Source organism: Sceloporus undulatus, chromosome 6, assembly GCF_019175285.1.
Source record: "Sceloporus undulatus isolate JIND9_A2432 ecotype Alabama chromosome 6, SceUnd_v1.1, whole genome shotgun sequence".
NCBI lineage: Eukaryota > Metazoa > Chordata > Lepidosauria > Squamata > Phrynosomatidae > Sceloporus > Sceloporus undulatus.
The window spans coordinates 60,608,538-60,621,878 of NC_056527.1; the positions used below are offsets into that span (position 1 = coordinate 60,608,538).

Genomic DNA, 13,341 nt, shown 5'->3' on the forward strand with positions numbered 1-13,341 from the left:
ATTCCCAGTTATCTGCTTTACTGATTCATGATTCAAGCATAAGCTCTTTTTGCATTACAGGAAAACTTCACCTGTTGAATTTTTGTCTGCCATCTTGAAGACCCCAAAATCCTACCCATCCACCCCCCAGAAGGTGGACATCACACTGTGTTCAATATTCTTCTGGACCATTTAAAAAAAATACATAAAAAACAAACAAACCCCAAAACAAAGGAAATGCCATGTTATGTGCTTCCATGAAGGATCAATCTGGGATCAGCAATGGACAAATAGATGATTGTGCAGCCAAGCTAATATTCTGTATACTAATGCATTTTGATTAATCATAGAATCATAGAGTTGGACGAGACTGCAAGGGCCATCAATCAAGTCTAGTCAACATCTATTCTGAGCCTTATTTGATGGAATTCAGGCATGTCGGTTTTGACAGCCGAAAGGAGAACAATGGCATTATTAACAGTTGCAAGTACCATTTTCTTTATCATACTTGTAGCCATAAGCGCCAGTTAGTCTGTCATTTGATCCCTAAATCTGTTTATTGCTGTAAATGGTATTTAAGAAATCCACATATTTCTTACCTGATTACAGACTTTAGGAATAAAGAATTACTTTTTAAAAGTAACTTTCTAAACTCTGATGGTATTTTATATTGAAATGTAAAAATGAGGACTAGAATCCTCTTGAGGTAGAATGTATAATGTAAATACATTCAAATTAGACATACTTACAGTCCTACATGCTAAGAATAGCTTTGTGTAATCAGAATTCTCAATTGCAGAGAGAGTGGACCATAAGTGTATTCATTTGAACATATTTATAGTCTCTATTGGAAGGGTCAGACATGGAAGGGTTAGCAAAAAAAGTTGGGGCTTGGAGACATGTCCTTCACTCTTTCAGTTCTGTAACACCTGTTGTAGAGCTTCTGAAAACAGGGTACTGTGCAATCCCTTTTACTAACTTCTGAATTCCTGGTCATTTATAGTCAGTGTCTAGCAAACATCCCACCAATTGAAGGCGGTGCAGATTATTGTTTCAAGATTTCAGGCTGTGAAGGTTGTTTGGTCGACCAGTTCATTTTGCTAGCATTTATAGCTGAAGACTCTCCCATATGCAAACTTGCAAAAACATATAGAGCAATTATGTTTGCTAATACCCACCTGAGGTGCTTTCAAGAGGATTTCCCCAGAAAGATTCATCTTCAAAGCTCTGGATCTGAGACAGGGAAAAACACTTCTTAAAACAGTTTGGTGTTTTAATTATTAAATGTATATTTCTTCTCTTTTACTTTAGGATTTCAAACTAAAACAGCAGTAAGCCTTCCAGATGTTTCTCTGTTGTTGGTACATCTTTTTCTTTTGAAAAATACATTGAATTTCACTTTTCACTTTTCAGGACTGCATCACACATCGCTTCCATATCCCACTATTGCTGGGTCAAAGCACAGTATTTCCCTATGGAAATAAGTCTCTCTAACAGGGAAAACAGGTAGTGAGTGACAGCAATAGTAATACCATTTGAGTGATGGCAAAATGGAGACAAAACAGGTTTAAGCATGCTGGGCAACTGCTGAGATTTGCAGTGCTGGACTGGAACTTGGCAAATCCAGGTTCTAGTCCCCCCTCAACAATTATTAGGAAGGATGGGAGGTGCAGTTGAACAACATCTGGAGGGCCTCATGGGTCTATTGTCTGCCATATAGTACACATCTCTGCTTCCTACCCATGTGCCATATATACCAGTTTGCCTTACCTCCTCCATTTCAAAGGAATCTGCAGGCTTGCCACCTAAGCCAGATACCCTCCTGAGCATATGGGTCAACAGCAAATTGGGTTCTTTGCGTGGTCTGTCTTTAAGAGCCATTTCAGAGCAGGAAGGAAGATGGGACTGCTTTATAGGTAGATGAGGTAATGCCCAGGTTTTGCTAGCTCTGGCGTGTAGAAAGTGAGTTACATTAATTGCCTCTTTGATCTCCTCACTTGGGAACAGTTCTTCTTTCAGAGAGACCAAGGCAGTACTATCTATATCAGCAGCAGGACAGCAGTCTTCTTTGGACTTGCATGGACCAGCACTTCGATAAGCTTGAGGACCCTGAATACTTGTCTGCCTGGATGCTTTCCTCAGGAGCTGACCTATTCTTCTCCTCTTTTTCTGTGTGAATACCGTTTTCTCCTTCAGAGAGTCTACTGCAGTTTTCTCTCTGTTTTTGTCTTCTGGTTTCTGCTGCAAGGCACTGACATCGCTCAGCAAAGAGGAAAAGGCACTAGTCACGTGGTCCAGGACTTGCAGTTGTCGAAAACGTCCTTAAATTTGAGAGAGAAAAACAAACATTGTATATTGACTTGCTTCATTACAGTCGTCTCCTTTTATCTTTGGGGAATATATTCTAGGACCCCTAGTGGATGCCTGAAACCATAGATAGTACTGAACCCAATACCACTAATAATTTTGGACAGTGATTGGCTGCAAGTAACTGAAATAGCAAAGAGCAAAACCATGGATAAAGGTGGACTACTATACAGATCAAACCTACTAAATAATGCACTAGTTGTTGTTTTCTGGTTGCTGTCGAGGTTGGCATTCTCTTCATCCCTCCACAACATCCAAATGCCTCCCCTGACACTCACTGTTGCATTGCACTAGTTCTCCCAGCCATTCCACTGATGATGGATAGAAAAGAGAATGTAAAAAAGTGTCTATGACCCTTAGTCAGATGTAGACTGATGACATTATCTGTTGAGACCTCCAGCAGACCCAAATACATCTTGATGGAAGATGCCTTTGGTCTGTGTCTTGGCTATAGGGACATAGTCAGATGCTTCCCTGAACTATGGGTGGTGAGTGGTGGTCTATTGCAGTGCAACAGTGAGTCCTGGAAGTTGTGATATGGAGTTTTATGCTGTGCCTCACCATTATGTGTCACCCAGGTACACATCCATCAGTATCCCTGAAGGAAAGAGAGATGCTATTTTTACAGGGGACCATATGACCCAAAACATTCAAAGTTTACAAGTGTATGTGCTTGTATTTGTGGAACAAATCTCATAATAAAGTGAGATGTAAATGTAGTCATCTCAGACATAAATGTAGCATTGACTGGATATTTGAAGTGGCCATAAAGTTTTCTTTAGCCATGTTCCATCTAGCAAGAATGTTCTAAAGCACATTCATATTCTCTTTAACCTGCTCACCCTACTTATTTTTTTAAATAATTTTTATTGAACATTTTAAAACACCACATAAAATCTAAAAACATAACATATAATGTCTAAATTTGCAATCACAAACATTTCCACAAACACAAAAATTCATATATATTTTTACAACTTTTAGTTATTTTAATATAGTTAGCAATGATGGCCTTCCAACTACTCTTTCTTCCTTATATCTTTCTACTTTGTACCAAGCTTTCTTGCTTCTAACTTCTTTAAACCTTCCTATCTTAAACCTTCTTTCCTTTACTTCCTCCTCCTCTCCCTTTTCCTTCTTTCTTTTATCACATCTAACCTTATCTAACTTCATTCCCTCTTTGCTTACCATCATTTCACTAACACTGACCTTCATTCACTTTCTTGCACCTTCTTCATTCATACCTTACTTCCTTTCCATCATTTGCCGATTTATCTATTCCTCTATTATTGGCTTTCTACTGTTGATATGTTATTGTTAACCACATCTACTTAAGTTGTTGCGATCACAATTCCAGTCTCTGTTAAGCTCACTTATACAATTTCTTATCCTGCTTATCTTATTAATTTGTTATCCTTACATTTTCATCTCTTTACATTGATTCTTGTTTATCTATAATCATCTGTGATTCCTCCTCGATCTATATTGTTTACGAATAGTTCTTGTTTATCAATAATAAACCACATATTTTCTTAGCAGTGATGAGTCCTAAAATTCAAACTTAGTCATCATTCTCTTTTATATATTACTGTATCTGAGTTATAAGTTCATTTGTTTTCATATACCGAACCTATATACAGTGGACCCTTGTTATAGGCTGGGGTTTGGTTACAAGATCCCCCATGGATAACAAAATCCATGTATGCTCAAATCTCATTAAATATAGTGACATAGCAAAATGGTGACCATTATAAAAACTGGAAAATCAAAGTTTGATATTTGAAATTTATACTGTTTTTGAACATTTTCAAACTGTGGATGCTTGAATCCATGGATAAAAAAATCCGTGTATAAGAAGGGCCAATTCTGTGTGTGTGTGTGTGTGTGTGTGTGTATTCTTTTATACTTAACATACTCTTGGTTTATAGTTTATTACATGGCTTCAACGTCTCTATCTAATTTGTTTATTATTTCCTATTGTTGCTCATTTCCTCAAGAGACCAAAAATATTCTACTCTTTATCTATATTTTAATGATTTGATGATTGTTAATTAATTTTATTTTATCATTTTTTTACATATTCCGTATTTTGTTTATGTAGTTATGTACCAAATTCCATTCAGGTTTTTTTTACATTATCTAATTGTTTTCCTTTTATTATGTGAGTTAATTTCACAGTCTGGGGGTGCTCCTAGATCCGTCGCTTCACATGAGAAATCATGAATGCGACAATCAGAAGTGCCTGTTATCAGCTTCGGCTGATACGCCACCTGCGCCCTTTCCTGGAAGTAAAGGACCTAGAAACTGTTGTACATTCACTGGTAACTTCACGACTTGATTTCTGTAATGCACTCTACATGGGGCTACCCTTGTGTCTAGTCTGGAAACTTCAATTAGTGCAAAATATGGCAGCCAGGCTGGTCGCCGGAAAAACTAGGAGTGGCCGAATAACACCCATCTTAAAATCTCTTCACTGGCTGCCTATTAGTTTCCGGGCACAATACAAGGTGTTGGTTATAAACTTTAAAGCCCTACATGGCTTGGGTCCAACCTATTTGAGGGATCGCCTGCTTCCATATAATCCGCCCCGAACCCTCAGGTCCTATAGGGGGAATCTATTGCAGCCTTTAAAAACCAGACTAACTGCTACCTCCCAGAGGGCCTTCTCTGCAATTGCTCCCAAACTATGGAACAGTCCGCCAGACAAGATCTGTCAAATTGCCAGCTTAGACAGCTTTAAAAAAGCTGTCAAGACGGATCTCTTCCAGCAGGACTTTCCTGAATAAAAGTGCCCGGCCACAGAATGACTGCCCCCCGCATCATGTATCATCCCACTGCTCTGTCCTCGCTGTATTGTATTGTGTTTTTAATAGATGTTTTAAATTGTAACTTGTTTAATCCTATTTTAAGGGGGGGAATTCGGGATATAAATTTGTAAATGTGGATTTTAACGTGTTGTAAGCCGCTTTGATTGTCTTGTCACAGAAAAGCGGGATATAAAGAAAAGTTTTATTATTTTATTTTATTTATCCATCTCCATTGCGTCATATAATTTTAGTAGCCATTCTTCTTTTTCAGGGATACACTCGGATCTCCATTTTTTTGCTAGGGCTAACTGTGCCATGATGAACATGTAAAAAAGTATTTTTCCATATTTATTTTCCAATTCTTTCTCTACCATATTTAACAAATAAAATCCTGTTCTAACTTGACCCTCTCACACCAGATTCAATGTAACATAGAAGAGTGAAGCAGAACTTTCACTCTGGACATGCCAGCAACACGGAGAACATTGATCTGCTTTTCCTCTAATGAGGCAACGGAATGCTAACTTGTGTGATGACACTGATTCTGGTTTGTATGGAATTTCCATGCTTAAACCTAGAGTGTTCTCAAAATGTGAAAGACAAACTTGTCATTCAGTGGACTCCAGAGTTTACGCAATCGCTTACCATTGCCTATGCTGCATGAGGATGATGGGGGTTATAGGACTAAAGACTCCTGTCTTAAAAGCTACTGCCAGGCTAAAGCATGAATCTTACCTTGTTCAGTCTCTCTTTTTTTTTCTTGGCAGCATTATTGCTAGTTCCAACATTACATGTTTATAGCCAGAACTTGGAAACGTTACTTTTGGACTACAAAAGTAGGCTGGAAGATTCTGGGAATTAAAGATTCCCCATACATGGAGCATTTGTGTATTGGTACAATCCCGGCATGATGAGTTCTTGCCCACTGCTTTTGTGCTATGCTATGTGTTATTTTATGTCTCAAATTTTAATCCCAGATGATTTACTTCTTTTTTAAGGGGTGTGTGTATTATTATTAGTAATAGTATTTTACTATTTTTGTATATCTGTATTATTTTATTGTTGGAAGCCGCTTTGATTGTTTCTTACAAATAAGTGGGATATAAATAAAGTTTTTATTTATTTATTAAAGTAAAAATAGAATTTTGCCAGATTCTGCTAATTTTTTATATATTCTCACCTGTCCCTAAACTGATAGCTTTTCCCATTAGCACAGGCCAATTGACATTTCTTTCTCTGATTTCCTAGGACACAAGGGTAAGAGTTCATTTAGTATCAAGCATGGTTTACCAATGCATTACTATGACTGAGTTAAACGACCCATGCTGAAGCATCTCTGAATTAGAGATCATCATAGCAAAACTATTTAAGACAAATACTGTTGTCCAAGAATATTTGGACTATCATGCAAGAATATTCTACATGTTTATTAAGAACAGCTATATATCCCAGATAATTCCAGCAATAATTTACAGCATTAACTCAGAATCTCTGTCTTTGGTCAGAGCATGAATAGATGGACAGAAACCTCAGAAGATAAATTAAGATAAATTTCACTGGCTAATGCACCAGAATTTCCACATAGGTTTTGCACATTGCAGTATGTTTACTCATATTGGTAGTACATATTTATTTGCAACTTTGAAATCTTCACATTTTATTGAAATTTACTCAAGACTTTGTAACTTTATTGTAAATCTAGCTTTGGGTGTTCCCCTAGTGCTAGAAATTCATCAATGCATGAATACATTTCTCAATGTGACTGTTGAGACTCTAAACTGCTGCTTTTCTTTGGACGTTGCCAAGCCCATTCCTTATAAAAGCTGTTAGCACTTCTTCATATAAGAAAGATATACTCCTGGCTTGCTTATTAAATTCTCTCCATCTCAATTTCTGCCAGGATATTGGTGGTTCAAAATACCCAATCCTGTTTATGGAACAATGTTGGTGTTCTACCAAGCCAACATTCTTTCATTTAAAGAAATCTATGATTTGCATTTAGACTACTGTCCATAATTACTCTGCTGCTGTTTTCAGTGTGTGTCTTGTTCTTTACAAGTTGCCAATGAGTACATGAGTATATGCATGAATTAAAACCCTGGGAACTAAGGCCCTGTGCAGCCCGGTACTTTGGGCCGTCCTGGGGGCAGAGTCAGGGTGTAGCATCTACATGATGCACATCCTGGCTCTGCCCCCAGGGCATCATGACACTGCACTGCACCACATGGCATGCAGCTATATGGCGCTTCTCCAGCGCTGCATCTGCATAATGCAGCGCCAAAAGAGCACTATTTAGCTATGGTGCCGTGGCTGTTTCACCCTTTCCAGGGCACAAAAAAAGTCACTTTTTGCGGATCCCTTTAGCGCCCTGGAAAGGCAACATTGGGGCTGCAGTATACAGTTGCCGTGGCTTCGATTTGGCTGCAAAAAGGGTGGTTGTGTTAGCACAGCCCCTAAGACATTAAAATTCTCTTTTGTGCTGTGGTTCAATCAATGTACAGGTGGTTCCCAAATCTGGATCTTCAAATGTTGTAGATATTGCACTACAATTCCCAGAATACCTGACCACGGGTCATGCTGGTAGTTAACATCCAACATACAGAAGCCCAACAGTATCTGGTGACAACAAGTTTGGGATTCATAAAATAACAACAAAATGAATGAAACGTCGTCACTTCATTGCTAACACAATCTTCTTGAAATGTACATGCATTAAACAATTTTCCCTTAATGGCAGCTGATGCACATACAAGAGTTGTGAGTGTGACAATGATGTGAGTGGAGGCATTTGCTTAGATTCTTTCCACTCAGCTGATACTCTCTTAGGCAGGCTGGGAAAAACCTGATAGTGGAGTATAATAATCCAAATGGCTTATGGATCTTTTATGATGTTATGGAAGGGCTAAACTTAAACTTCCTTTAAGTTTGCATCCATTGCTTTGAGTTCTAGTCTCTGGAGCAGAAGAAAATAAGCTTGCTCCATTTTCAGTATGACATCCCTTCAAATATTTAAACATTTTCTCTAGGCTAAACATACCCAGCTCCCTACGTCACTCCCTGTTGAAGGCCTTACTGAAATCAGGATATGCTACATCCATAGCATTCCCTTCATTTACCAAGCTAGTAATTATATATATATATATATATATATATACCAGATAAGATTAGTCTGATATGACTTTTTTTAAAAGAAATCCATGTTGGCTTTTTGTAATTATAGTATTCCTTTCTAAATGCTTACAAACTCACTGTTTGATGAGGCCACCTATGTTGTTGTTGTGTGCCTTTAAGTTGTTATCGATTTATTTATGGCAACCCTATCATGGTTTTTCTTTGCAGGATTTGTTCAGAATAGGTTTGTCTTTGTCTTCCTCTGAGGCTGAGAGAATGAGACTTGCCCAAGGTTACCCAATGGGTTTCCAAGGCCAAGCAAGGATTAGAATCCTAGTCTCCAGAGTCATAGTCTAATGCTCAAACCACTATGCCATGCTGGGTCTCTGTACCTGTTGAGAATGGCTGGCATGTGTGTCCTGCTCCAAAAAGGTTTGTGTCTTTCATAAGAAGAAAAGATGGAAGTAGCACTAATCAATCTTTCCCTAGCCATCATCTACTCACCACACAAATTGGGGCTTTCTAAATCCATGCGCTGCCTTTGGGCTTCAATAAAGACAAGGATATTGATTCCTTTAGCAGTGGATGCACAACTGATGAAGCGAGAAGGGATTTTAGTGCAGATGTCTGGTTCATCAGTGCCAAACCCCAAATCCAGCAAAACCTCTACTGGATCCTTTTCCGAGAAATCTAGCCACTCAGTGATACTATGGAGAAAACATCAAGAAAAATTATGCCAGCTGGCTGACATGATATCTTCTTTCACTAAGCTAATCTATAGACATGTTATAAATTATCTCACGTTCTATCACTTTTTGCCTCAATAGATATTTTTCAGCTAGATGACGTACAATAGCACAATGTGCACTGTATGGTACAGTGTGAAACAGGATTGGTCATAAGGTTTTTGGACCGCAGCTGCCATCATACCTCATTGTTGACCATGGTAGGACTGGTGGGAACTGTATTTCAACAACATGATTTGTATCCTTGATGTAAAAGGTACAAATATTGAAATCATAGGGCTAAGACTGACCTTTTTGGAGTATTGGGGAGAGGAAGAGATGAGCTCATGCTGTTCCATCTTGAGAGAACAGGCATTTCTGAAAACCGGTGTAAGGATCTGTAGAAGGGGAACACAACAGTAACATTTGTTTATACTTGAGGTTCTCTAGGATATTATATATATATATATATATATATATATATATATATATAATCTTGATTTCAGTTCAAAATGTTACTTTGTAGGATCCTTTCAGTAGCAAAGCATGTATGAGATTGTGGCAAACACATTTATTCTCAGGAACGGTATGTTACAGTAGGTGTTAGAATGTAGGTGTTAAGGTACCAGTAAATGCTAATTATAAAGGTGGCAGATCTTCTTTGGTTTTGACAGATGGTATATCTTCAAGAGTCTTTAGGGAGCACACTTTCTCTAGCCACCTACCTTCTAGAAAGATATAACTGCTTTTAATAAAGCGCTATGCAGAATATATCATGGGAAGAGTTTTGGAGGGAGTTTCTCACAATGATTTCTTCACTGCTGTTGAGATCTATTACGTAGTTTGCTGAAAACATTTTGGCTGTGTGGTCCTGAAAACTGTGTGGGACTGAAAACATTTTGGCTGTGTGGTCCTCCAAAACCAGAAAATATTCTCCATTCCCTCCCTCTCACAAACATCCATCAGCCACAGATATCTTTTTTCTTAGGTAGAGTGGGGAGCTGAGTCAACTTTAACGTAATATGTCCTTTTCCTTTGCCTATCTGCATTTCTCTATAAGTAGGTAGGGCTCTGGTGAAATGTATTTCCGTTTGTTTTTTAAATCTATATTTACAAAAATTTGGAATTTTCATCACCAGATTTATTTGGGATGACTATAACTTGAGAAATTTTTTTAGAGAAACACAAATTCACAGATTCATTCATGTGTGTGCTTAATTCTTAAATGTCTGTTTTTGAATTCCTGCATATCTAACTGCTGGAGAGTTGAATTATGGTTCATGGTTCCTCTATTTGTCCTCTGAGATGCTTCTTATTTTTAATGCATGTGAAAGAAAGCTTCTTATGTGCATTGGTGAACTGTGTTTGTGCAAGAGTATACTATAAAGTGCAGGGTATGGGGATGTACTGTACTTTATGAGGAAGTGGTTATTAATGAGAATAAAACAAAAGTGAGAGTAAGTGATTTGAAGGCAAACACCACTGTCACCTTATATAAGTGGATGCACAAGCTGCATTGGATGCACAAGCTGGCATCACTAGGGGAGTGTGGCGGGTTCAGACCACACCAGGTGACACCATAATGGGAAGGTGACACCACTGCTCCTCAAATATCTTCATTTTGGCAGAAACGGGTTGTGGCATTCGCCTGTAATTCTTTAAAATGTTGAAGTGATGGTGTGCGTGGAGTGAGGCTCAGTGAGAGGAGAAAGGAAAGGCCCTGGGTATTTTTTTTTTAATCAAATTTTAAATTTAAATTTTTTAAAAAAATATTTTAATATTTTTAAAAAATCTTTAAAAACATCACATTTTACCAAAGTTTCACTTCAACCACGTAAAACTATGTATATGTAAAACATTTATTATGTGCATATGATATTGTAATTTAAATTAAATTATAGGTTTAATTTTAATTTTGCTAGTTGTTTATGCCACAACTATTAACATGACATTCAGTAGCATATGAGAATTACTAAGGATTCTGTATGGGTGTGGTGTGGAAGGAAGTCAATGGAGGTGTGTGTGACACCATGAGTTACTGCACCGGGTGACACCAACCCTAGTGATGCCACTGGCTACATCCATATGTTTTCTCCATGCAGTAGTATGCACATGTGTGACATGTTGGGAAATATTGTGTAACCAAAGTTCTGCTATGATCTTGGAAGGTGGAAACAGGGCAACTGGAACAATTGAAATGACATCCAGGGATCTCTGTGTACAGCTATGTCTGTGCAACTCTTTCCCTGGATGGTTTATAAGTAGCCAATGATGATGTATGGGAAAAACGGATGGTGTGAACCAGCCCCCTAGTCTTACTCATACCCTGTTGATGAGATACATGCATGAGAGTGCAGCAGCTCCTTTAACCTTCTGGTTACTTGCTTGTTTTACCATGAAAGATTACTACATATTTTAGCATAAAATGCATTACATTTACACCCATGTGTGACTCTGAGTAATTATATTTAGAGCACATTAAGCTTAATACCAGGAATTTTAGATGCTGTCATTAAGCTAGCAAATATTCTTCCTGCCATCCTCCAGTTAAGACATCACCAAGGCAATCTTTCTCCTAGGCCTCTATTTTGAAGTGTAGAAGCTGACATCGGGCATCTTAATACAGTGAGTACACCTACCTCATGTAGTTCTGCACAGTCATTTGTACCATTCCCAAGGGCGGTGAAAGAACTACAAAGAAATGAAATATTTATTTATTTTTATTACATTCAACAATAGTTGTACTATTAAGCCAGTCAATTTTAGACTTAGGGCTGTTTCATACTGCAGAGTTATAGCACTATGATTCCACTTTAACTGACATACTACCTTCTATGGAATCCTGTGGCATGCAGTTTGGTGAGGCACTAGAACTCTCTGGATTAGAATTCTAAATGCCCCTGTCTAATCTGCAAATCCCAGGAGTACATAAAATGGTGCTGTGACAGTTAAAATGGAATCACAACACTGTGATTTTGTGGTATGAAAGGGCATTGGACTTTACTGGATAATCAAGTCTAGTTCTGGAAAGGAGATAAAAATGTGTTAAGAATGATCTTAGGAACAGATTTTTCCTATGATAATATATTTGAGTTATGACATATATTGATATAAATAAAATAGATACTGAGAGTATGATAATTTGAGATAAACTCCTTTGTCCAGCATTATTTAAAAACTAGAAAATAGAATTGCAGCATTAGATTAATCTAAAGAAGAAAGAATTGTCATAGTATAGCTCCTTGGCTTTTGCCCGTTGATGTTGACTTCCATTCTTTATTCCATTCTTTTGGGGAAGCTGTTTCCTGCAATGTCTTGAGTCTGAATTAAGGGTCTTTCAACTTTAAAACAAAACAAAACACAGGAGTGTGATTTGATGATATTTCCTTTGGTTTAAAGTGCACATTTTTCTCCTACAGACCCCTTGGTTTTACTCTGCTATATAAAGAAATGGGATTTTCCTAACTAGCCCAAGTTCAGCCCAATCATAAAACTTCTAAAACAACATCAAGCCAGTGAATAGGGTTAATAGGTGCAAGCATACCGTGTCTTTACTGATCTTTATTGGAAAAGATACTTAACCAACAGGTAGCAAAATATTGAATGGGCATTTAAAAATAAATAAATAAATCTAGTAAGTTGGTGGTTGCTGTTTTTAATCTTCTGGGTGGGCAAATGACTGAATTCATTGGAGGATAATAAATCATCAGCCTACTAAAGGATCAAGACACTTGTTTAGGTTGTCACCACAAGATATTCACACTGCAGCTTCCACATAAAATCAATTGTAGATTTGCTTTCATGGACAAAAATAATTCCAAATCACCTCCCTGAAATTTCTTGCAAATCTAGATGCTACATGGAGCATTGGAGATGCACAGCTTCAAGGCTTGGAAAGTTTACCTTTTTGGATCACACATCCCAGAATCCCCCAACCAGCATAACCATTAACAGGTAACTTTTCCAAACTCTACCTGAAGTTGATTTTGTATCAGAATCACAAATATGAAGTGTAACCACATGGAAACGATACAGTGCTTAACTTGAACACTTAATGTACAGAATTGTATAGCACTATATGGCACTAATAATATGCCACCTAACCTAAGGACTTAATAAAAAATGTATACAAAACAACAGATAATGGTTTTATTTTTAAGTTTTGACTAGTAATTTCTATAACTGAACACCTTCACAGCTGTTTCGAAAGCTATCAGTTTAAAAAAGAAATTGTCACTGTAAAGTACTGTCAGAAGATCAGGAATGAAACAGTGATTTCCTGCAGCAGCAGAAAACGGAAAACAAAGTGTGGAAAACATTTCTGGGATAACACAGTTTGAGAATGGTGTGAA

General features: G+C 37.6%; 1 protein-coding gene across 1 annotated transcript; it reads right to left on the reverse strand.

The window, feature by feature from the left end:
* Positions 1-1,138: 1,138 nt before the first annotated feature.
* Positions 1,139-11,838, reverse strand: LOC121935428 (protein ITPRID1-like). The gene is made up of 5 exons (XM_042476942.1): positions 11,629-11,838; positions 9,301-9,387; positions 8,769-8,971; positions 1,750-2,300; positions 1,139-1,212 (listed from the first exon to the last, which is right to left on the reverse strand). Exons 1-5 carry the CDS (start codon positions 11,658-11,660, stop codon positions 1,147-1,149), a joined length of 939 nt encoding a protein of 312 aa, XP_042332876.1. The 5' UTR covers positions 11,661-11,838; the 3' UTR covers positions 1,139-1,146.
* Between the last annotated feature and the right edge of the window lie 1,503 nt (positions 11,839-13,341).